Source organism: Drosophila subpulchrella, chromosome 2R (genome assembly GCF_014743375.2).
Source record: "Drosophila subpulchrella strain 33 F10 #4 breed RU33 chromosome 2R, RU_Dsub_v1.1 Primary Assembly, whole genome shotgun sequence".
Classification (NCBI taxonomy): Eukaryota; Metazoa; Arthropoda; class Insecta; order Diptera; family Drosophilidae; genus Drosophila; species Drosophila subpulchrella.
The window spans coordinates 8,897,791-8,919,578 of NC_050611.1; the positions used below are offsets into that span (position 1 = coordinate 8,897,791).

At 44.7% G+C, this 21,788-nt stretch overlaps 7 protein-coding genes across 7 annotated transcripts; 5 read left to right on the plus strand and 2 right to left on the minus strand.

Annotated features, from left to right (window-relative positions):
* The first annotated feature begins 272 nt into the window (after positions 1–272).
* Positions 273–2,688, plus strand: LOC119551722 (solute carrier organic anion transporter family member 74D). Its single transcript, XM_037861223.1, has 6 exons — positions 273–474; positions 531–760; positions 820–1,131; positions 1,187–2,028; positions 2,084–2,394; positions 2,457–2,688. The coding sequence occupies exons 1-6, from the start codon at positions 296–298 to the stop codon at positions 2,632–2,634; spliced, it is 2,052 nt and encodes a 683-aa protein (XP_037717151.1). The 5' UTR covers positions 273–295; the 3' UTR covers positions 2,635–2,688.
* A 14-nt stretch (positions 2,689–2,702) lies between these two features.
* Positions 2,703–3,724, plus strand: LOC119551723. The gene is made up of 2 exons (XM_037861225.1): positions 2,703–3,108; positions 3,194–3,724. Exons 1-2 carry the CDS (start codon positions 2,752–2,754, stop codon positions 3,662–3,664), a joined length of 828 nt encoding a protein of 275 aa, XP_037717153.1. The 5' UTR covers positions 2,703–2,751; the 3' UTR covers positions 3,665–3,724.
* Positions 3,725–3,967: 243 nt separating this feature from the next.
* Positions 3,968–8,501, minus strand: LOC119550658 (potential E3 ubiquitin-protein ligase ariadne-2). The gene is made up of 3 exons (XM_037859503.1): positions 7,815–8,501; positions 5,050–6,359; positions 3,968–4,988 (listed from the first exon to the last, which is right to left on the minus strand). The coding sequence occupies exons 1-3, from the start codon at positions 7,891–7,893 to the stop codon at positions 4,842–4,844; spliced, it is 1,536 nt and encodes a 511-aa protein (XP_037715431.1). The 5' UTR covers positions 7,894–8,501; the 3' UTR covers positions 3,968–4,841.
* A 775-nt stretch (positions 8,502–9,276) lies between these two features.
* Positions 9,277–11,563, minus strand: LOC119550659 (pyridoxal phosphate phosphatase). Its single transcript, XM_037859505.1, has 2 exons — positions 10,756–11,563; positions 9,277–9,675 (listed from the first exon to the last, which is right to left on the minus strand). The coding sequence occupies exons 1-2, from the start codon at positions 11,496–11,498 to the stop codon at positions 9,417–9,419; spliced, it is 1,002 nt and encodes a 333-aa protein (XP_037715433.1). The 5' UTR covers positions 11,499–11,563; the 3' UTR covers positions 9,277–9,416.
* Positions 11,564–12,284: 721 nt separating this feature from the next.
* Positions 12,285–14,122, plus strand: LOC119550388 (membrane-bound alkaline phosphatase). The gene is made up of 2 exons (XM_037859039.1): positions 12,285–12,822; positions 12,884–14,122. Exons 1-2 carry the CDS (start codon positions 12,418–12,420, stop codon positions 14,075–14,077), a joined length of 1,599 nt encoding a protein of 532 aa, XP_037714967.1. The 5' UTR covers positions 12,285–12,417; the 3' UTR covers positions 14,078–14,122.
* Positions 14,123–15,515: 1,393 nt separating this feature from the next.
* On the plus strand, positions 15,516–17,425 carry LOC119551682 (membrane-bound alkaline phosphatase-like). Its single transcript, XM_037861142.1, has 3 exons — positions 15,516–15,964; positions 16,085–16,775; positions 16,840–17,425. The coding sequence occupies exons 1-3, from the start codon at positions 15,575–15,577 to the stop codon at positions 17,340–17,342; spliced, it is 1,584 nt and encodes a 527-aa protein (XP_037717070.1). The 5' UTR covers positions 15,516–15,574; the 3' UTR covers positions 17,343–17,425.
* Positions 17,426–18,347: 922 nt separating this feature from the next.
* On the plus strand, positions 18,348–20,601 carry LOC119550483 (membrane-bound alkaline phosphatase). The gene is made up of 4 exons (XM_037859172.1): positions 18,348–18,437; positions 18,493–18,836; positions 18,903–19,923; positions 20,391–20,601. The coding sequence occupies exons 1-4, from the start codon at positions 18,365–18,367 to the stop codon at positions 20,579–20,581; spliced, it is 1,629 nt and encodes a 542-aa protein (XP_037715100.1). The 5' UTR covers positions 18,348–18,364; the 3' UTR covers positions 20,582–20,601.
* Positions 20,602–21,788: the final 1,187 nt, after the last annotated feature.

Genomic DNA, 21,788 nt, shown 5'->3' on the forward strand with positions numbered 1-21,788 from the left:
CTTTTTGTGCATATTTTTATCGGGGGATACGTGGTCCACTAATTTTAAAGAGGTTGTGGCACAATTCAACACGTTTCCAAAATAGATAAGGAAGCCCCGTCAATTAACTGTTCTTAAAATGTAATTTCCATGCATAGTATAGAAATGTCGCCTGTCTGATCCTCACTGTCTAATCTGACTGACTTGATAAGATCTTAAATCTGTTTACCCATGGGATGCAGTCGACTATATGGTGGGGCGATCTGTGATAGACACAATCAGTGTATTCGAGCGGTTTGGAGATGAAAGTTGAAGTATGGCAGAGGACCGCAAAAAGGAAACTTTAGAGACAAGTGAAACCTTGCCTTTCATTGAAAAGCCATTTGTCATCTCGCAAAAGTTAAAGGACTCTGCTGAGGATGGAACGGGAAGGGAAGAGGACAGTGAAGACACTTCGTGTGGATTTTGGATATTCAGGGGTCCCTCAATGCAAAGGTAACTTAAAACCACCTATATAAAAAGCAGCCATCCTTAGGATGTGTCCATTTCAGATTTGCTACTGAAAAGATGTATGTGATCCTCTATGGTTTAGCTGGCTGTGTGATGACAATGACCTTCGCCTACTTCAATGCGACTATTACGACCTTGGAGAAGCGCTATAAAATACCAACAAAAACCTCTGGCATTATCTCGGTGGGAAATGATATCAGTACAATGCTAACAGCCGCCCTATTGGGCTATTATGCTGGAAACGGTCATAGACCCCGCTGGATGGGGATTGGTAGGTTAAGATCTGAGTTCTGTTTGTTTTCCCAATGTATCATATAGTGTCCCGTTTAGGATTACTGACCATTGTGGCCTTTTGCCTGCTAACCAGTTCCCTGCATTTTCTTTACGGACCTGGCGAAGATGCCCTGAAGTTAACCAGGGAATTTGGCCAGGTTAACGAAACTTTGGCCAGGCAAGAGCGGGATAAGAAACTGTGCCAGACAAGTGCAGGAGGATGCATCCAAGAGGTGGGTCAGTGGGTTCCTCAGGTATTTCTGTTTGCGGCTCAGCTTATCTCGGGAGTGGGCCAGGCACTTTTCTACACTCTGGGCATTGCCTACATGGACGACAATGCCACCAAGTCCAAGACACCAGCCATGTTGAGTGAGTATTGTATTGATAATCTGGTTGTATTTGTTAAGGTGTATCCTTATTCCAGGCATGTCTACGTTCTTGAGGATGCTGGGTCCAGCCATTGGTTATTCCTTGGCTGCTCTTTGCCTGCGTTTGTACATTGAGCCCACCTTGGAGCCACTGATTGGGCGGGAGGATCCACGCTGGATGGGCGCCTGGTGGCTGGGCTGGCTAGTCCTGGCTGCCATGATGCTGATCGCAGCCTTCCTGCTGTTTATGTTTCCCAGGGAGCTGCCCAGTTCGAGGAAGAGACGTCTTCAACTGAAGCAGAATGAACGCAGGCAGTCACTGCCCATCAAGGAGCGATCCTTCAGTGACATGATGAAAACTGTCAGGAGACTGTCGAAGAACAAGGTGTATGTGTACAACACCTCGGCTTCCATACTCTACTTCTTTGGATACATGGCCTATTGGATATTCACTCCCAAGTATATCGAAACGCAGTACAGACAATCGGCGGCTATGGCAACCATGGCAGCGGGCACAGTGGCTTTGGGATTCTCCGCCGCAGGAGTCCTTATCTCCGGATACGTGATATCCAAGTACAGACCGAGTGCAAGGTCAATGGCCTGTTGGAATGCCATTGTGGATTTCGTAACGGTGGCCGGAATCCTGTGCTATGTGGCCATCGGATGTGAGGGTAGTGACAGGCTAAACTCCCTGAGCACCTTGTCCTCTGGGAATAGCTGCAGTGCCTCCTGTCACTGCGACTATGTGCTCTATGCCCCGGTTTGCAGTCCGGATAACATCACCTACATATCCGCCTGCCATGCGGGATGTACGAAAAGGACGAAGGATGCACTGGGAAGGACAATTTACACGGGTTGCCAGTGCATGGACTCTTCAAGTTTGTTCTCTGGCACTGAGGTGAGGATATTCCAGTCATATAATACATATTTTATTGATAACTCCCTAATTTCAGTCCCAGTTCGCTGTGGATGGAACCTGTCCAGTCGACTGCTTTAATGAGTTCCTAGTTTTTCTGGCGGTGATGTGCTTCCTGAAACTCGTGGGAGCATCTAGCAAATCAACAAACCTGCTCATCGCCCTCCGCTGCATGCCTCCAGAGGATAAGACCTTCGCTCTGGGATTGGGTTCCATGGTGGCTTCCCTACTCGGCTTCATTCCCAGTCCCATTTTTTTCGGATGGCTAATAGATAACTATTGCTTGGTGTGGGGCAAGACCTGTTCCAATAAGGGAAACTGTTGGCTCTACGACACGAGATCCTTACGGTTGGCAATCCTTAAGATTTCAACTTATTATTATTCATCTGATGGATACCTTCTCTTTGCAGATACGCTTTGAATCTAACAGCCGCATCTTTTATATTTATGGGCGGCTTTCTAAATATTTCGGTGTGGTATCACGCAAAGAATCTGAAGATATTTGATGAAGATGAATCACCGAAAGGCAGTTCAAATAATAAGGAAGTCGAACTAAAAACAATGGATTCCAAATCTCAAGAGAAATAATAGTAGTTAATGTTTTAAGCCAAATAAACAAGCTATGACTGGACCTTCACATTTTGACTGCCTGTTTTCATTTCCAAATTGTTAGTCTTCCTGGTAAGACCCTTTCCGGCCTGCAAAATGTCCGCTCCGGAGAATAGTTGTCGGCGCTGGATCCAAAAAAATTGGGTCGATGGTCCCTGTAGGAAGTGCTTCGTGCCCTCCTGCGGTCCATGCATCGACTACAAGGTATCAACGCCTTCAGAGAGCGTAGTCGAACCGCAGGCGAATGTCATACAGGCCACCATCGAACCGGACGGTCCTGTGCGGCAGGAGATCAACATCCGGGCGGAGTGCAGCAAGGGTCGTCCGCTCCTGGAGTCCGACAAGGATAAGCTCAGGTGCTGCACCATGTGCGTGGCCCAGGAGCAGAATCTTCGCCCAAATCTCTGCTCGGCAGCGTGCAGGCCACTTCAGACCTATTTGCATCTGAATGAGGTCAGTATTTCCAGATACTTTTACAGATGATGATTGATTTTTTATTTTATTTACCTAATGACTCTGTAACCCCCTTTTTTCCCAGTGGACCAAGCGGCCCCTGCCCAAACCCACCTACAAACATTCGGTTATTCTGGACAATAACACCATGGTGGGTCGATGCTTTCCAGTCAAATTCCAGCTGAGACGCATGAAGAACAAGTGCTTGGATTGCGGCAACGAGCTCTACTACCGGTATCCCATCACGAACAACAGCGACCTCTTGCTTATAAAGAACTGCTGTGAGGTTGAGGTATATCCGGCCAATAAAGTGGAAAATATGAACAATGTGAGGGTGACAAAGATATCCGGAGCCAAGAAGTTCGCCAACAGTCTGCTGAAGGAGCATTCCGAATGTCGACTGTTTACCCTGGCCAGCCAAATCCCGAAAGAAGAGCCACCTAAGGATCTGCTTGCCAGAAGAAGTACGCGAAAGAGCCGGAAGAGTTCTAGGAAAAGTACCAGGAAAAGTTCAAGGAAAAGTACCAGGAAGAGTAGGAAGAGCAGTAATAAATAACATAAAATATCAAAATCTCTGACTGGACAATAATAATTAAACAAATTACACGGACAATAATACTTGCATCTTAATTATTTGAAAGCATAATTTAACCGAAATATTGATTATAAATAATGAAAAGCTGGAAGTTAGGAGCTCTAAATAAATTCGAGTCAAAATCAAACCCATTTTGACACTCAAACTTGAGTAAAAGCTTAGCCCCAAATGGCTCAAACCCAAGATTGCTCGAGCTTCTCCACAACTTTTGCTAAAAAAGCTCTTTTCGCAAGCTTGCATCCCACAGTCGAAAAATCAGTTAAATTGAGTAGTTGTATATATCTAGTGTAAATTTAATTCAAATTCAGTCGCATAAGCATACATACATAGCGTAATCCTAGAATATAATTTATGATTCAGCTTACAACGTTAATCGAGAATCATGTGAGAATCGAAAGGAACGGGATCGGGGGACGGGGAGTACCTAGTTTCGTTAGAATTCAAGACTTCTTGCGTTCGATTGATGTGCTGCGGTTAGTTATGAGATACATATTACGAATACTTGCTGCTGTTAACGCGGCTGCTGCTCAGCCCTGGGTTTATACGAGATTTAAAACTTAGGATCTAGCCGACGGACCGATCACCTATACACGGTCTTTGATCTATAATTGCTTGACTTGCGGAGCTATAAATTTAGAATTGTTTCTGCATTTCGTCGGGTCGTTTGGGCTAGTTTTTGGAAAACTGTTGGAACACTTGGCCACTGAAATGCGTCTGGTTTGTCACTTGCTAGATTAATAGTTATAGTTATGGTATAGCTATCGCTATTGCTAGGGCTATAGCTATTATCGTTAACGTTCTGCGCAAGGCGTTGTATTGCAGTTACACCGATCATTTTGAGTGATTTCGAATGTCACAACTATAGTAATTATACTTCAAGTAGTCGACTCTATGCTCTAGGCTACGTAATCTAGTCTATATGCACTTGATTATTAGTTTAATTTAAAAATTAGCTACACGTCGTTGGGCCTACTGCTAGATGGATACATGTAAATATGTGTATAATTTAATTTAAATAAGCGTCTCTATACTGTCGTGTAACGTCGCGTTCTTTCGGCTTGTCAACAGTCAATCAAATGTATTTGTGCTAAACGGGACAAGCTGTCTGTTCTGGTGGCCCTGGAAGCTTTTCGGTTGCCTATGCATTCACTGGAAAGAAGTCTTTCAGTAGGGTGGTGCGACGCTTTTCAGCGATGTCCATTTGATTCTCGAGATCACCCAGGTCCGTTGTCTCGGCGCGCTCAATCTTCCACGACAGGTTCTCGATCTCAGCCTCCAGTTGTGCCTGCAGGGGAATAACATTTTAATTAAGGAACTTTGCAACACATAAATAAACTCAGACCCACCTGCTGGTACTCGAAGAGATTCTTCCGCGAACCGGCCTCCATATAGTAGGCATACGGATAGGTGTACTGCAGCGTGTATCGACACTTGGCCAGCAGTGCCGCCGCGTTGAAGAGATACTGCCAGTCGATCCAGGTGCCGCTGCCGTTCATCACCTTGGAGTTGATCCGCTGTCGCAGTCTGTCGATCGTCTGCTGCTCGAGTTTCAAGGACTTGGAGTGGTTCTCCCAGCGCTCGTAGTAGTGCAGGTACTTTTTCAGCGCCTCGCGCGCCTGCACGTGCACCGACTCGTTGGCAATGTTGGGATTGTCCTTGTAGCGGGAGCACTCGTAGTACTCGGAGCCGTGCGTCTTCCAGTCGCCCAGGCACATCCAGCAGAAGTCGTGCTTACAGTTGAAGCACTGCATGTGGTTGCAGCCGCCGTTCTTTTCGATGCAGATGTGACACTTGGGGCAGTCTTTGGTGTGGGCGCTGATGTAGTTGGCCGTCTCGCTGTCGTCGGCGCACTTGGTCAGCCACTTCTTGATCACCTGGCAGTCGGTGGGCGCGTGGTAGTCCATGCCGCACCGGAAGCAGAAGCCCGTGTGGCAAGCCTTGCAAATGGCACGTTTGGCGGAGATCTCCGATGATTGCACAATGATCTGGCAGTTTGGCCCGGGACAAAAGCGCAGTTCCGGGTGCGACTTGACATAGTCCTTGAACGCAAACTGTTGGTACTTGTCCCGCATCACGGGACGTGTGACGAGCGTCAGCACCAGGTCCTCGGGCACACGCACATTGCACATCTGGGCCATGCAGCCGATTTGCGTGGAGATTCCCTGGAAGATCTGTGTCTCAAAGTAAATGGTCCAGCAGTCCTTGCAGAAGGAGTGGCCGCAGGCCAGGCTGTAGAACTTGTCACCCAGCTGGGAGCTGGCGCAAACGGGGCACATCTGGCTGCGGTACTGTGGCACCGTTGATGCCGTCGTCTTGTATCCACTGCTCCCCAGTCGCAGCAGTTGGGCGCTGGCCGCCGCAGCTGCTGCACTTGTGGAAGCGGTATCCGCCACTGCAACCATCGGCGGCTTGATGCGCGCCGTCACCAGCAGCGCATTGGCGTCCTGGCGGTACTTCTCCACAACGGCCACGTTGTTCCACTGGTGCTCCAGCAGCAGCACCTTGGCCAGCGAGGGCGTGATCTGCAGGATGGTGTTTAGCTTCTCCACGCGCTCGTTCAGCAGCTTTTCGATGTCCTCCACGGTGAGGCAGTCGAACTCGAAGTACTCGGGGTCGGCCCGTTTCGGATCCAAGCGCTCCACATCGCAGTCCTCGCCTGGAAGTAGAAAGGATAAGATGAGTTAAAAATTCTTCAATCAATCAATCTTTAAAGTTATAAAATATTCTTCTTAATAACCAATAAAATAAATAACAATGATATATGTAGGTCTAGATTTGTTTACACAACGATTGTAATTTAAACTACATTTCCTCGTTCATTACTGGAACCAAAATGCAACACAACAAGGGTTGGTTTGTAACGAACTTTGGGTTACTGTTGGAGTGTCATACAATCGGATACTTTTAATCCCTTACTGTATGTAACTGGTTACATAAGTTCTGGAAGACTAGTTTTGTTGGGAGAGGAGTAAAGCGTTCCTAGCATAATCCACTCAAGGCAGAACCTTTAAAGTTTCAGGAATATTTATAGCCAGTAAGGCTTAGTAGGATCATAAAAGCTTACTATCCTTGTAAATGCCAATCATGCTAGCATTTTGTTAGCCATGGCTAAGTCACGAGAATAAGCCGCTGCACAAGGCTGCCATACAAATGCTCGATGTTACGACGTTGCGGGTATCTGATTGAAGGTTGTGTTACGAGGCGTCTTGGCCAGGTCGGAACAATAAGGGACAGGTCAAGAAGCGGAGACCGAGTTGACGGAAGAGCGGGCACAAAACAAAATGCAACTGCGTACTCGAGCACGCACCTGAGATGGTGGTGGTGTGTGTGCACTGGTGTGGGTTGTGGAGCTACGAAGAGCGTGAGCAGAGTGGCGGCCAATAATGAAGCCCAGCCACAAAACACAAACCTCGCAATCAGTCTCAACTCGCAACTACGAATTGTACTTGCCCAGGCACTGAGAGAAACTAGAGGTAGGTTAAAAATTGTATATTGAATTTAAGAATCAGTCAGAAAAGAAATGGTTTACAGTTCTTATTACTTCCTAAATAACTTAAAATAAAATAAATCATTTTAAACTATTACTTCAGCACCAAAATTTTTTAAATGGAGAACGAATAAAGAAATGTGGTTTTTGCTGGGTTTACTAATGGTAATTTATAATTCATGCAACGCAAGGATGAACATCTATATCATTTAAAGAAATTATTATCACTAGAAATACTTATAAAATCTAGTTAATCTTGTTTATTGAAACATTTAAAAATCCCAGCTCTATCCCTTTTTCTCTCTCTGTAGCTACGTGCGTGTGTGTTGGTTTCAAGTTCAATTCCATAATTTCAGCTTCATGGTCAGCGAAGAAAGGGCGGGGATCGAATGGGGGGCGTGGGGACTTGGGATTGGTACTGAAACCCAAGGCGAATGTCAAGTGCTGAATGCAAATTCTCGGCTCTTATGGGCCTACCAAAAAGGTGAATAACCAAACCAAGCGCCTTGTGTGTGTGCTTGTACTTACACACACACTCTTACCCCCATTTAGCCCCAGTTAAATCGATGGCTGATTGTTGTCAGGAGGAAACCCTTTAATATGCCCACATTATCATTATCTTACCCGTGTTGTAGTAATCGTAGTCGTCGTCGTACTCCCCATCGTTGTCAGATTCCATATCCATTTCGACATCGGAGTCCATCCTGGGCGCCTTACGATTGGGATTTGGAAAATGGATTCGGGATGTTTGATTGGAAACTCGAAATTCTGGCGAGGACACTCGGTGTGCCTGAGTGTGTGTGTGTGTGTGCGGGGTGTCTCTCTGACTCTTTTGTAACAGTTGTTGTAAGGGCGCTGGTGGTTGCTGTTGTTGTTTTTCCAGGCGGTGGATGAACGAGGAAGGGGGTGGGGGGATGGATGGTGGCTAGTGGATAGTGGCCGATTTAGTGCGATGCAGTTCCCCCGATTCTCGCTGGGATTATGACCTCTGCGGGGTGGCAATTCGTCGGCGGGGAGCGGTCCCTTGTTTTATTTTCGTTTATCCACATGCATACACACACACGCGCTCCCTCTCGCTCGCTCTCACGCACACACACTCGCACAGCCGTTGCACTCAACTCAAGGTGTTTCTGTTTCTGTTTCGCCTGCAGTCTATTTTCATCTTTCGCTATTTTTAGATACAATCTATGCACCACTGGCAATCCACAAAATGCATAACACTCGCCAGTTGTCACTAACTTTTCGCTTTTCAAACGCGCACAGCTTTTGCAGAGAACATTTTGATTTGTTTCTTCTTTGTCTTTGTCTTTCTAGAGCTGGGCAACACTTGACGATAGCATCGATATATCGATTAGTTCTGGTTTCGATAGTTAACGATACGTTCTGTTGGAGTTTTTGAACATTTTTTCCAAAGCCTTTTGTTAGAAATTTATATTTATTGAGTTCATTATAAAATTCTGTAAGGTTTAAAACGAATGTAAATGTACTTACTTAAAATAGGCTCACCTAACTCAGAGAATATCACAAAACGAAAACAGTGTGGAAAATATTAAATAAACTAAAAATCGACCAAATTGTATTTAAAAATTTCGAACATTTTTGATCAAATATAACAGCATAATAACCATAAGCTAGACGCCTGATAAGAAAACCTCCAACTAAAAAACCGTTACCCATGACAGCAACCAAAACAATTCCACCTTTCCAAGACAAGAACCAATAATTAATTGTATTACTATTTTTATAATTTGTTTAAATATAAGTTAGGTCTCAATAATTTCTACTAGTCCCTATAGACAACACGTCCGTATTTATTAACGGAAGAAACCTACATTCGATATGAGCGGTTTTCTTTCAAACATGGCTATTCTCCATTTTTCAATCTTGATAATTTGTTGCATAAAATCCTTTGTTGTTACCAAGTGATATTTGAAATATCGAGTAGTTAACTGAAAAATATAATAACAATAAAAAGCTCTGCTAAAGCTATACTCCACCCACCTATATTTCTTAACCTTAAATCGACTACTGTAGTTACAAGGCCTAGTTTATTTTTTCTTAAAAAGATATTTATGTAACTTACTTATAAAAAGTCTGAATACAGTAGGATTACAATAAATTTGAGCCAAAGACTAATATGGACAGGGTGTTGCAATGTCTTCACTTTCCTTTTAGCACCTGCTCAACTTTGGGCGCCTTAATTTAAATTTAAAAAAATTATTGGAATCACTTTATCTGTTGTTTTACTGGATCGTTCTTGGTTTCTTGGGCTTTTTTGTCCTTTTCGTTTCCCGCCTTCACTTCGGTGCACAGGAACTCCAGGAAAGGGGCGAAACTTTCCAAATAAGTATCTGGAACAAGTTTCATCATCTTTTCATCTCCCTCTTTTTTAATTTTCTCAGCTTCATCAAAAGCTCCATTATCGCCTCCCACTAATAAAGATTGGAAGCCACAGATACTGGCAAATGCAATGTCCGACTTCACCCTAAAATAATAATATCCAAAAACAAGGAAGATCGCTATAGTCAAGTACCTCGACTATCAGATACCCGATACTCAGCTAAAGGGACCAAAGGTAAATGGAGATATGCAAGCAGCAGAGCGAGATTGAAATGCGCCACCTACCGGCGGTAGACAGATTTAAGCGTTGTGGGCGTTAGAGTGGGCGTGGCAAAGTTTTTTTTGGATCAATCGATAGGTATTGACAAGACCAATACATTTCAGTTAAAATTTTTTATCTAGCATGAAAATTGTGGGCGCCACAGGCTTGGGCGGTTTGTGGGCGTTAGAGTGGGCGTGGCATATTCGCGTGACGAACTTGCGCTGCGCTCAAGCCTACGGAATCTAAATCTGAAATCCCATTTCTCTATCTTTGATATCCGCGATCATATTAACGATTTTTTGAAATTTGTGGGCGGTTTGTGGGCGTTCAAGTGGGCGTGGTAAACTTTTTTTTAGGTCAATCGATAGGTATTGATGAGAAAAATACACTTCAGTTAAAATTTTTATTCTAGCATGAAAACTGTAGGAGCCACAGTTTTGGGCGGTTTGTGGGCGTTAGAGTGGGCGTGGCACTCTGCTGAAACAAACTTGCGCTGCGTAAGAAGCTCAGGAATCTGCACGCCTAATCGCAATAGCCTAGCTCTTATAGTTTCCAAGATCTCAGCGTTCATCCGGACGGACAGACAGACGGACAGACGGACATGGCTAGATCGACTCGGCTAGTGATCCTGATCAAGAATATATATACTTTATGGGGTCGGAAACGCTTCCTTCTGCCTGTTACATACTTTCCGACGAATCTAGTATACCCTTTTACTCTACCAGTAACGGGTATAATAATATAACCAAACAATAGCAATAAAACAATGATAATAATTTTTTGATTCCTAAAAGAGGAAAAATACCATTTAGCAAAAAAAATATTTTGTATTTTAATTAAATGTAAATTCCCGGTTTATAATTAGAAGGGTTTCTAACCCAATTCTAACCCATGGATACTCTGTTTTACTGATTTCTATCGTTATTTTCAAAAAATAATCGAAACTGTGTTGGTCTGACTTACGAGTTTCCTATCATAAGTGTCCTTTCCGGTTTAATTTCGCCAGATTCGAGCAGCTTGCCCAAAATTCGGGGATTTGGTTTTCCCAAGACGGTTGCCTTCCGTTGCACGATCACCTCGATGGCAGCTGCTACGGCGCCCGCGTCTGGAACCCGAGTTTTGCCAAGTGTCTGGAATCCATCCATGCTGGTGGTCAGGAACAAGACCTTGGGATTTTGGAGGTAGTTGCAGGCCACAAGCATTTGGTTCGTCTCCATGCCGTCGGCTCTCGCCACTAGAACAGCACCCACGTCCGGATCGAGAACCAGGTTCCTGACCCATTCCAATCTGTTCCTGTCATCCGGTCGTTGATCATTGGCCATGGCACAGAAGCCGGCCTTTTGCAGATCCTTGCGGATGCCATCGCCGCACAGAACGAGCAACTTCTTCTTGAACTTCCGCTCGGTAAGGTAATTCGAAACGGCACCTGCCGAATTGAGAACTTCCTGCTCTTGAACATTGAAGCCCAGGCACTTGGCCTTTTGAAACAATTCCGAGGTAGTTAGGCAGCAGGCGTTGGTAACTATCAGACTGCGTTTCCCCTTGGCCTTGATTGTGTTGAAGGCCTCCACGGATCCCTTGATAGGATTGTTCTCCTGCCACAAAACTCCATCCGTGCTGCAGATAACGGTGTCGATCCCGCCCAGCCACTCGGCCACCTTCGATTTGGGCAGCTTGTCCAGAAGGCTTAGACTGCGCTTGAACATTATGCAACTTTCGGTTAATTTGGATTATTTGTTGAAATTTGAAATTTAGAGTTCCTTTGGTTATGGCATTATTTTCAAAGATGGTGACTCTAATATAGCGGCATAACAACGGTGGAACTTCTTCTTCCAAAGTAAAACATTAAATTTTCTTAGACTAAATAAAAATAGTTAATAATTTAATAGCTGTGTGAGTAAATCAATAAATATTATTCCTGGAAAAATTCGACCTATGAAAAGAAGCAAGCATTTGGATCAAGCTATTAGAAATTTGAGTAAGTGAAGGTTGCCTTTCTTTTGATTTATTCTTTGCACCGGTCCTACTAAACAAGAACAGCTTCCCTTTAGCTAAATTTGTCATCACGAGACCACATCTCATCTACCTCCAATTGGTGAAATTGCAAAAAAAGCTGGTGATAAGTTAGCTACACGTTCGCCTTAGATTAAACGATTTTACGACCCCAAACGTGACTGAACTGATTCAGATAGCAGGAGTAATGCTTTGCACAGGTGACTTCATCATTTTGGGATCATGAGCTAGACAAATGGGCAACGGTTTTCCAGTTTTTTTTGACAGAACGAAGGTCAAATACTTATTCGCTAAGAACTAAAAGACAATATTTAGTATAATTTCTAAAAACTGCCGTGGTGGTAAGATAGTATAATATTGTACATTCCTTCCCTAACCAGTTCCCAACTCACCGAGCACCATGCTAGATAGAGCTGATTTTATGAGAGATACGACATTTCAAGCGAGATATGTCCAGGGGACCATAAAGGGGAAATAAACCCAAATTTAGGAATTTTTTGTCTGGAAGCCAAAAATCCACCGCACACGCATCTTGTCAGGCTATATAAGCCCGTGTTATCATCTTAATTCGGTGTAGTTAGTGAGATTTCACCAGCAGCAAAGCAATCAAAGATGGGCCCCTTCCACAGGCAGTTTCTGCTCCCGATCCTGGTGCTTCTGGCCCTGGCCGGAACAGCACTCAGTGGAGTTCAGGAGGTGCACAATGTGCTCGAGTTGACGGGTCAGCTTGCCAGTAAGCTGAGGTTCTCCACGGATGTGGCCAACGGCAAGTACACCCCACCGGAGGAGATGGATCCCCAATTCTGGTACAATATCGCCGACGAGGAGCTTACCAAAAGGCTGCAACTACCACAGCCCAGTACGCAGAAGGCCAAGAACATCATTATGTTCCTCGGAGATGGTATGCCACTCGCCACCGTCGCAGCTGCTCGCATCCTGAAAGGACAACGTCTGGGAAATACTGGTGAGGAGTCCTCGCTGAGCTTCGAGCGATTCCCCTATACTGGGTTGAGCAGGGTGAGTTCTTGTGCGGACCTCTATTATTATATTTTAAATTAATGAATCACTATCTCTGCAGACCTACTGCTCCAACGCCCAAGTGCCCGACTCCGCCTGCACGGCCACCGCTTACTTGTGCGGTGTGAAGACCAACATCATCAACATTGGAGTAAGTGCAGCAGTGGAATACAATAACTGCACCGCCAGCCAGGATCCGGCCAACCGTCTGACCTCCATCGCCGAGTGGGCCCAGAACGCTGGGAAATCCACTGGCATTGTGACCACCACCACACTGACCCACGCCAGTCCCTCGGGAGCCTATGCCAAGACGGCCAACCGGATGTGGGAGTGCGATACGGATGTGACCACCTATGGTGCGGATGCCAGCACCTGCATCGACATGGCCACCCAACTGGTGACCCAGACGCCCGGCAAGAACTTTGAGGTCATGTTCGGCGGCGGAATGGGCAAGTTCCTTCCCAAGAGCATCGTTGATAGTCACGGTAAAGCTGGAGAGCGATCCGATGGCGTGAATCTGCTGTCCCGCTGGCAAGGACTTCACGACGGAGGCGTCTTGGTCACCAATCGGGATCAGCTGCTTAAGTTAAACGTCTCTGCCGTGTCCAGCGTCATTGGACTCTTCCAATCGTCGTTAATGAAATTCCACAAGGAGGCGGATGCCACCTACCAACCCACCCTCTCCGAACTGACCGAAGTGACCATCAAGAAGCTTAGCCAGAACAAGAACGGATACTTTGCTTTTATCGAAGGTGGTCTCATTGATTACGGCAACCACTACACCAAAGCTGGTTACGCTTTGGATGAGGCTCTGGAGTTCGAGAAGGCCGTTCAGTTGGCCAGGGACCTCACTGACATCGAGGACACGCTGATTGTGGTGACCGCCGATCACGGACATGCCGTCAGTATTGCCGGTTATCCTGGCAGAGGAACCCCCATTCTGGGCATCAACCAGCACGACACCGATGTCAATGGTGTGAAGTACTCGGTGCTTAACTACGCGGCTGGACCCAATCAGTATCTGGATGAGAATGGCCAGCGTATACCCTTGGACGACATCCTTGGTGCGGATGACGCCATCACGCCCAGTTACATACCCATGGCTCAAGGCGTGCACTCCGGCGAGGATGTGGGCGTCTTCGCCTCCGGTCCACAGAGTCACCTTTTCACCGGAATGATGCAGCAGAGCACCATTCCCCACCTGATGGCCTACGCCGCCTGCATTGGAAGCGGACAGAAGGTGTGCGACAACTAACTGTGGCAACTATGGCACTAAAGTTTGAGCCTAAGTCTATCGTTCACCCAATGTATATGTATAAGACTCTGATTAGTGTTCATAATAAACTTTTACTAAGCAAATAAAATATGTATATGTTTTTATTTTATGTAATATGACCAAAGTTATAACGCCAACTGTATTGAAACGACATTTAATACTTTAGGAGTATGTGTACAACAATTTAAAAACTTACAAAATTGAATAGAGAACCCTACAAGAATAAAAAAACTGTTAAAAAAGCTTCTGCCTTACTGATTTTAAAGATTTCCAAACTTATAGACTTGGTTATCGGAACAAACAATTTGTGGGACTTCGATATAAATACATTTCTTGATAACTATTAAAAAAATATTCTTAGATATGATATACTGTATATATACTGTTCTCCAGTTTATTTCTTTCTTTTAAAATTATTTTATTTTTTCTACCTTAATGAGTATTTGTTTGTCAATCCCTCCGTCTTCCAGTTATCACGCTTGTGGCCATGAATTAAGAACTTTTTCTTAGCCACCCCCAAAAATGCACGTAGGGGGTCTAAAACCTGTCCATTGTTAAAATCCTTATGTCGTGATCACCTTTAAAAAGTCTAAAGATTTTCGTTACCGTGCGCTTTCCATTTGAACTGGTAGCCATGTCTATTAACTAAATGAGCCCCTATAATCATAAACTTTATTATCTTAAAACTGTGCAAATATTAAATCACAAATTGAGTTCTTCGGAGACGTTTAGGGTATAAGGCTTATGCCATGGAGATAGGAAAGTTCAGATAAAACCTGCCCAAAACGAGTTTATAAATAGGCGCGTGTAGAACGCTGGTATAAGCTTAATCGTTTGCCTTATATATACTCTATCATATAATAAATAATAAGTAAAATGTAATACATATTAGAGGACTTACGGTTTACGAGAAAACGTGCTCTACGTTTTAGGAGATGATTTTACCTATCAGGACAATTAAGTTGTACTACCAATGTTACATACGACAACTTATTTCCTAAAAAAAAGTCAGATTAAACAATAACAACTTTCTGCTTTATAAAAATATGCAATAATTTTAGTGATAGCTCTGTCACACGTTCTCTGTAGATTACTATCAAGGGGTTGTTTAACTTCTTTATTGCCGCAAACGTGACTGATTCTCTTACCAGATAGCTCAAATAATAATTTGCACAGGTGATCTCAGCACTTTAAGGATCATGAGCAAAACAAATGTTAGAACGAAGGTCAAATATTTACAAGCCGCATATTACGTATGAGCTTTACAACGGGTAGTGGGATAACAATGTAAGTTTCAGCTGATCTTCCTGGAAATTCGCAGTACCAGCAGAGATAAGTCCAAAAGTTCATAAAACTGCATTAAGTACAATAATCTGGCACCCACGAATCTTCGCAGTCCATATAAGCCCTCGAAATCAGTTCGGTTCGGTGTAGTTTGTGAAATTTCGCTGCATTCGAAAGTTGCAATTCTCCAAAATGCAATTACTGCTCCCGATCCTAGTGATACTTGCCTTTTCCGGAATAACACTCAGTAGAGTCAAGGAAGTGCACAATGTGCTGGAACTGACTGGTCAGAAGACTAGCAGACTGAAGTTCTCCACGGATGTGGCCAAGGGCAAGTACACTCCGCCGGAGGAGATGGATCCCCAATTCTGGTACAATATCGCCGACGAGGAGATTTCCCAGAGGCTGCAGCTACCACAGCTTAGTACCAAGAAGGCCAAGAACGTTATAATGTTCCTCGGGGATGGTATGCCAATCTCCTCAGTCACAGCTGCTCGGATCTTAAAAGGACAGCGCCAGAACAAGACCGGTGAGGAGTCGTTGCTGAGCTTTGAGAGCTTTCCCTATTCCGGATTAAGCAGAGTGAGTTCCAGCCCGGGATATATACTTGTGAAATATATTAGTTTAGAATATATATTGATCTAGAGTTTCCATACTAAAACGTTTTCAACGTGTGTAATTGTTTTACTCTTATCTTCACAGACGTACTGCTCCAACGCTCAGGTGCCCGACTCCGCCTGCACAGCCACCGCTTATCTGTGCGGCGTGAAAACCAACATCATTAACATCGGAGTAAGTGCGGCAGTAAACTTTAATAACTGCACCGCCAGCCAGGATCCAGCTAACCGTCTGACCTCCATTGCGGAATGGTCCCAGAATGCCGGAAAATCCACTGGCATCGTGACCACGACCACGCTGACCCACGCCAGTCCCTCGGGAGCCTATGCCAAGACGGCCAACCGGATGTGGGAGTGCGACACGGATGTGACCAGCTATGGTGTGGATGCCAGCACCTGCATCGACATGGCCACTCAACTGGTGACCCAGACGCCTGGAAAGAACTTCGAGGTCATGTTCGGCGGCGGAATGGGCAAGTTCTTGCCCAAGACCATTAAGGACAGTCACGGAAATGCTGGAGAGCGTTCCGATGGAGTGAATCTTTTGTCCCGTTGGCAAGGGCTCCACAATAAAGGCGTCATGGTCACCAATCGCAAGCAGCTGCTCAACCTAAATGTCTCATCTGCGTCCAGCATTATTGGTGTCTTCCAGTCGGGCTTGATGGACCTCCACATGGATGCGGATGCCACCTACCAGCCCACTCTCTCCGAACTCACCGAGGTGGCCATCAAGAAGCTGAGTCACAACGAAAATGGATACTTTGTGTTCATTGAAGGTGGGTTCTCCCCAAACAAGCAGGTCTTGCATATAGATTTACTAAGAATTGAAATATCTTTTAGGTGGTCTTATCGATATTGCCAACCATTATACACAAGCTGGTTACGCTCTGGATGAGCTTCTGGAGTTTGAGAAGGCCATTCAGTTGGCCAGAGACATCACTGACGTCGAGGACACGCTGATTGTGGTGACCGCCGATCATGGACACACTCTCTCCATCGCCGGTTATCCTGGCAGGGGTACACCCATTCTGGGCGTTAATCAGCACAACGCAGATATTAATGGTGTGAAGTACTCGGTGCTTAATTATGCGGCTGGACCCAATCAGTATGTGGATGAGACCGGCCAGCGCATTCCCTTGGAGGATATCCTCGGCCCTGACAATGCCATCACGCCCAGCTATATCCCCACAGAGATAGGATTGCACTCCGGCGAGGACGTGGGTATTTGGGCGTCCGGTCCACAAAGCCACCTATTTACCGGAGTGATGCAGCAGCATACCATTCCCCACCTAATGGCCTACGCCTCATGCGTTGGCAGCGGAAAGAAGGTGTGCGGTAACTAACTACAGAGGACCTGAACTTTAGAAATTAAGAAACCAATTTAAGGATAATAAAGGGAGAAGCTCGTTATAATGTCGTGAACAATTATAGGATAGTATATTATAGTCAGTGGTGGATCCAGAATTTGTTTGCGGAGGGGTTATACACAAAGTGTTGAGTAGAAATTAAAAATTTGGAATAAAATACATATTACGTTACTTTTTAACCCGAGTGGGGGGATCTATCCCCTATATCCATACATATAATAATAAACTTTATTGCACGTATAATGGGTTAAAGAATTTAACAGATCAAGAAGGGAAATTTACTATTATTTGTATTATTTATTTCTGGATGAAAATAATCAAGATAGCCACGTATGCTCTTCAGTTCAGTTGAACTTCCATTGCATGAACACCGTATACCAACACAAAACTCGAGTTATGAAGACTTTGTGTTGTAAAATATATTTAATGAGTATTAATACTCTATATTGTCAATAAGACTAGTTCAACTTATAGACACTTCAAGCTGGGAAAGTTCGGGTTACGGAAGTTCAACTGTACATTTTTAGTACGATTCTTCTTCTATTCAAAAATTATCGCCGGATTTTAGGCAATCTTTATAGCGTTTAATGGGCACAGTTGTGGTTTTAAACTCATGTAGTACTTAGGACCTGCCACCCACATTACTTCAACTTGAGTGCGGGAAGGAGTCAGTTCCTATTCTTAAAAGTCTTGGTGCCGTGCCCACTTTTAAAAGCCAATGTGTACGCCATTCATTGGTCTAGAATTTTGGGCTGGTAGCCAGGTTTGTTGACTCAGAGATCCGTAAAAATGGTCATAAACTCTAATGACCAAAAGACTATGTATATAACAAACCATAAACTTAGATTTTTGGTAGACTTTTGAGCTATGGGGCTTATGCCACGGAGATATGACAAATTAGATAACATCTGTCTAGAAAGGTAATTATAAAATAGCTGCAGTTGAAATCCTGGCATTAGTCCAATCGCTGGCCCCAAACGTAACTCATCTGCCAGAACATGAAGAGCTACGTAGGCATTATCCTGGTGCTAAGCGGCCTGGTGGCCACTTCCTTGGCAGCTTCCCTAGACAGTGAGTGCTCCAGCCTCCTGAATCTAACAGAATCCTAATGGAGTCACTTTTTTAGTTAATGAGATACATTCTCAAAACCAGCTAGTGGGAGTGAGCTCGGCGAAAACCCGTGATGCCAGCCTGATCGATCCCAATGCCTTGGCCAAGGGAAAGACGGGACCCGAGGCGGAGAAGAACGCCCAGTTTTGGTATGACCTGGCCCACGAGGAGATCGCCAAGCGACTGGAGCTGCCGCAGATGGATAAGAGGAAGGCCAAGAATGTGATCCTGTTCCTGGGCGACGGCATGTCCCTGTCCACGGTGGCAGCTGCCCGCATCCACAAGGGCCAGTTGAAGGGTAATACCGGCGAGGAAGATGCCCTGAGTTTCGAGAAGTTCCCCTACACGGGCCTGAGCAGGGTGAGTGATTACCACAGGGCTATCATATAGCTTGGATGATAAATGATATATCTGATTCCTCCCCAGACCTACTGCTCCAATGCCCAGGTGCCCGATTCCGCCTGCACTGCCACCGCTTACTTGTGCGGTGTGAAGACCAATATCGTGGCTCTGGGCATCACGGCTGCCGTGACCTTCAACAACTGCAGTGGCAGCGAGGATCCGGCCAACCAGGTGGACTCCATCGCCGCCTGGGCTCAGGCTGCCGGAAAGGCCACCGGAATTGTGACCACCACCACGCTGACCCACGCCAGTCCATCGGGAGCCTATGCCAAGACCACCAACAGGTTCTTCGAGAGCGACACTGATATTATAACCTACGGTGAGGGCCAGAACGATCCGGCCACCTGCACGGACATCGCCACCCAGCTGATCACCCAGGCTCCTGGCAAGAACTTCGATGTGATGCTGGGCGGTGGGATTGGTAAGTTCCTGCCCAACACCGTCACGGATCCGTTCAACAAGAAGGGCGAGCGCTCCGACGGAGTGAATCTGCTGTCCCGCTGGCAGAGTCTGCATCCCGGCGGTGTTATGGCCTACAATCGCGACCAGCTGCTGAGTGTGAATGCCTCGAGGATAACGAATCTGATGGGAACCTTCCGGTCGGGTGTGATGAGCTTCAACAAGTTGGCCGACCCCAAGGAGGAGCCCACATTGGCGGAAATGACGCGCAAGGCCATCGAAGTGGTTAGCAAGTGTGATGAGGGCTACTTCCTGTTTGTGGAGGGTGGTCTGATCGACTACGGCAACCACTTCAATTCGCCAACCCATTCGCTCGCCGAAACACTGCAGTTCGAGGAGGCGATCCAGGAGGCCCTGGGACTGACCAATCCCGAGGAGACCCTGATTGTGGTCACCTCCGATCACGCCCATCCGCTGACCATCTCTGGCTATCCTGGCCGGGGAACCCCCATCCTGGGACTCAATCAGGATGACACCGATGTGAATGGCATCAAGTACGCCACTCTGAACTACGCTGTGGGCACCGAGCAGTATCTGGATGATCATGGCCAGCGCATCGATCTCACCGATCAAATCGGAGCTGAAGGTAGGAGCAAAAAAGAGCCATATACTATCACAACTTATTCCATTTTGACATATGTTATTTTAAAATATTCAAATCAGTTAGTTTAAGTAGTTACCATTAGCATCATAAATTTGCTTTAGTTTTGACTGAATGCAGAAAAATCATGACAAACTATAGAAAAAGGGTCCTTAGCTTAGCAAAATTTTATGAATTTTTAAATTATATAAGTTTAAACTATATATAAAATCAAAACATTAATGTTTTCTAACTAAATCCAGTCAGTTAGTCGAAATTTAAGCGAGTATGAGATTTTGCATGGTTTTTTAGCTTAAATCATATTGGTTAAATTCCAAGATCTGTATGATTTAAGTTTATTAAAAATAATTAATTACATGAAGTAGTTTGTACGATTTATTGATAGAACTTATTCGCTTTTCTTGCCCATCTATTACAATTATATCTTAACATACTCTCTGCTTTCCTTATAGACTTCATCCACCCCAGCTATATCCATGGCTCCATTGGCGTCCACGCTGGCGAGGATGTGGGGATCTTTGCCACTGGGCCCCAAAGTCATCTCTTCAGCGGAATGATGCAGCAGAGCACCATTCCCCACCTGATGGCCTACGCCTGCTGCATCGGCAAGGGAGCCACTCTCTGCGACAAGAAAGACGACTAGAATTTTAATGAACATATAATGTAGAGTATTTCCAAAAGCACTCCCTCATTTGACTTTCATTCTTGGGGGGCACTTTCGCGAATTCAATAATCAAATTGGCCCGACTCCCGTTATTTATGGCATATGTCTGCCGAATTGACTTCAATTTAAAACGCATCAGCAAGCAGCAGACACTCGCAGATGCAGATACACCGATACAGATACAGAGATACAATTTGTTGAGCGATCGCATCGATTTGTTGCCAGTGGATGGCTGTCACTTGCCGCATGTGGCGGAGAATAAATATGAATTCGCCGAATGTCAGGTTCAAGCGTTGGCATTGCCGGCAGTTGGATCCCCGTCTGGCGATATGTAGATATATTGACTCCCACACGCATGTGGAGCAGCTCCTTCAATCGCCCGACTTTGACTTGTAATTGTTTGCTTGTTTATGGCCCGCTCACTCAACAGAATTTATTTAAATGCGCTTGACATGAAGTGAGCCGATTCGAAGGCGCAGCTCCGGACAATTAAGCTTAATGTTCGCTCGTTGCTTATGCAATTAAGGATCGCTCTTTTCAAGGCACTGTCCTTGTCCCATCGACTTCAATAACTCAATTAGTTTGCATACAAAGAAAATTTTCGAGCAAACTGAAATACAATTTTAATCCAACATGTTCCAAAACAAGCTAACATATAATAACTATCCGGGGAAACTTTAAAAATACCAGTTCTATAGGACAATAAAATTTATAAATTTATTTTATGAGATCATTTATAAAATGAATACATAAAATTTTTAAAGATTTTGTAAAAACCCAAATGGGTTTTTATTTATCTGTTATAAATACCCATTAACATTACAAAAAATATTTAAGTCGGTTTAAAGTAATAGACGCTAGGGGGCGTGGTGTGCAATCCCGGAAACAGCCGACTTTCTGCATGCATATTGGCATCTCTCTCACACTCCTTTTGGCTGAGTAACGGGTATCTGATAGTCTAGGCCATCGACTACAGCGTTTTTTCTTGCTTTAGAAATCAACAAATAAATACAAAGCCCAGTTTATTTAAAACATACATGAATCATACGTATGTACTAACTCATATGTTTTAAGAGAAAAACCAAATACCTAAATAACATTAAAACAAATAAAAAATTAAATCAAATTAAAATAAATTTCAAGATCTTATAAGATTATGAATTTAAAATTATTAAAATAATACACT

Excerpts from the sequence above, each read along its gene's own strand:
- LOC119551722 (XM_037861223.1), top strand. The coding sequence starts at position 296 with ATGGCAGAGGACCGCAAAAAGGAAACTTTAGAGACAAGTGAAACCTTG. Across the intron at positions 2,029-2,083 it reads GTTTGTTCTCTGGCACTGAG|TCCCAGTTCGCTGTGGATGG; the intron begins GTGAGGATATTC and ends CCCTAATTTCAG. Across the intron at positions 2,395-2,456 it reads TACGACACGAGATCCTTACG|ATACGCTTTGAATCTAACAG; the intron begins GTTGGCAATCCT and ends TTCTCTTTGCAG.
- LOC119551723 (XM_037861225.1), top strand. The coding sequence starts at position 2,752 with ATGTCCGCTCCGGAGAATAGTTGTCGGCGCTGGATCCAAAAAAATTGG. Across the intron at positions 3,109-3,193 it reads CCTATTTGCATCTGAATGAG|TGGACCAAGCGGCCCCTGCC; the intron begins GTCAGTATTTCC and ends CTTTTTTCCCAG.
- LOC119550658 (XM_037859503.1), bottom strand. The coding sequence starts at position 7,893 with ATGGACTCCGATGTCGAAATGGATATGGAATCTGACAACGATGGGGAG. Across the intron at positions 6,360-7,814 it reads CTACGATTACTACAACACGG|GCGAGGACTGCGATGTGGAG; the intron begins GTAAGATAATGA and ends TTCTACTTCCAG. Across the intron at positions 4,989-5,049 it reads ATCTCTTCGAGTACCAGCAG|GCACAACTGGAGGCTGAGAT; the intron begins GTGGGTCTGAGT and ends ATTCCCCTGCAG.
- LOC119550659 (XM_037859505.1), bottom strand. The coding sequence starts at position 11,498 with ATGTTCAAGCGCAGTCTAAGCCTTCTGGACAAGCTGCCCAAATCGAAG. Across the intron at positions 9,676-10,755 it reads ACACTTATGATAGGAAACTC|GGTGAAGTCGGACATTGCAT; the intron begins GTAAGTCAGACC and ends TTATTATTTTAG.
- LOC119550388 (XM_037859039.1), top strand. The coding sequence starts at position 12,418 with ATGGGCCCCTTCCACAGGCAGTTTCTGCTCCCGATCCTGGTGCTTCTG. Across the intron at positions 12,823-12,883 it reads CCTATACTGGGTTGAGCAGG|ACCTACTGCTCCAACGCCCA; the intron begins GTGAGTTCTTGT and ends CTATCTCTGCAG.
- LOC119551682 (XM_037861142.1), top strand. The coding sequence starts at position 15,575 with ATGCAATTACTGCTCCCGATCCTAGTGATACTTGCCTTTTCCGGAATA. Across the intron at positions 15,965-16,084 it reads CCTATTCCGGATTAAGCAGA|ACGTACTGCTCCAACGCTCA; the intron begins GTGAGTTCCAGC and ends TTATCTTCACAG. Across the intron at positions 16,776-16,839 it reads ATACTTTGTGTTCATTGAAG|GTGGTCTTATCGATATTGCC; the intron begins GTGGGTTCTCCC and ends AATATCTTTTAG.
- LOC119550483 (XM_037859172.1), top strand. The coding sequence starts at position 18,365 with ATGAAGAGCTACGTAGGCATTATCCTGGTGCTAAGCGGCCTGGTGGCC. Across the intron at positions 18,837-18,902 it reads CCTACACGGGCCTGAGCAGG|ACCTACTGCTCCAATGCCCA; the intron begins GTGAGTGATTAC and ends ATTCCTCCCCAG. Across the intron at positions 19,924-20,390 it reads CGATCAAATCGGAGCTGAAG|ACTTCATCCACCCCAGCTAT; the intron begins GTAGGAGCAAAA and ends CTTTCCTTATAG.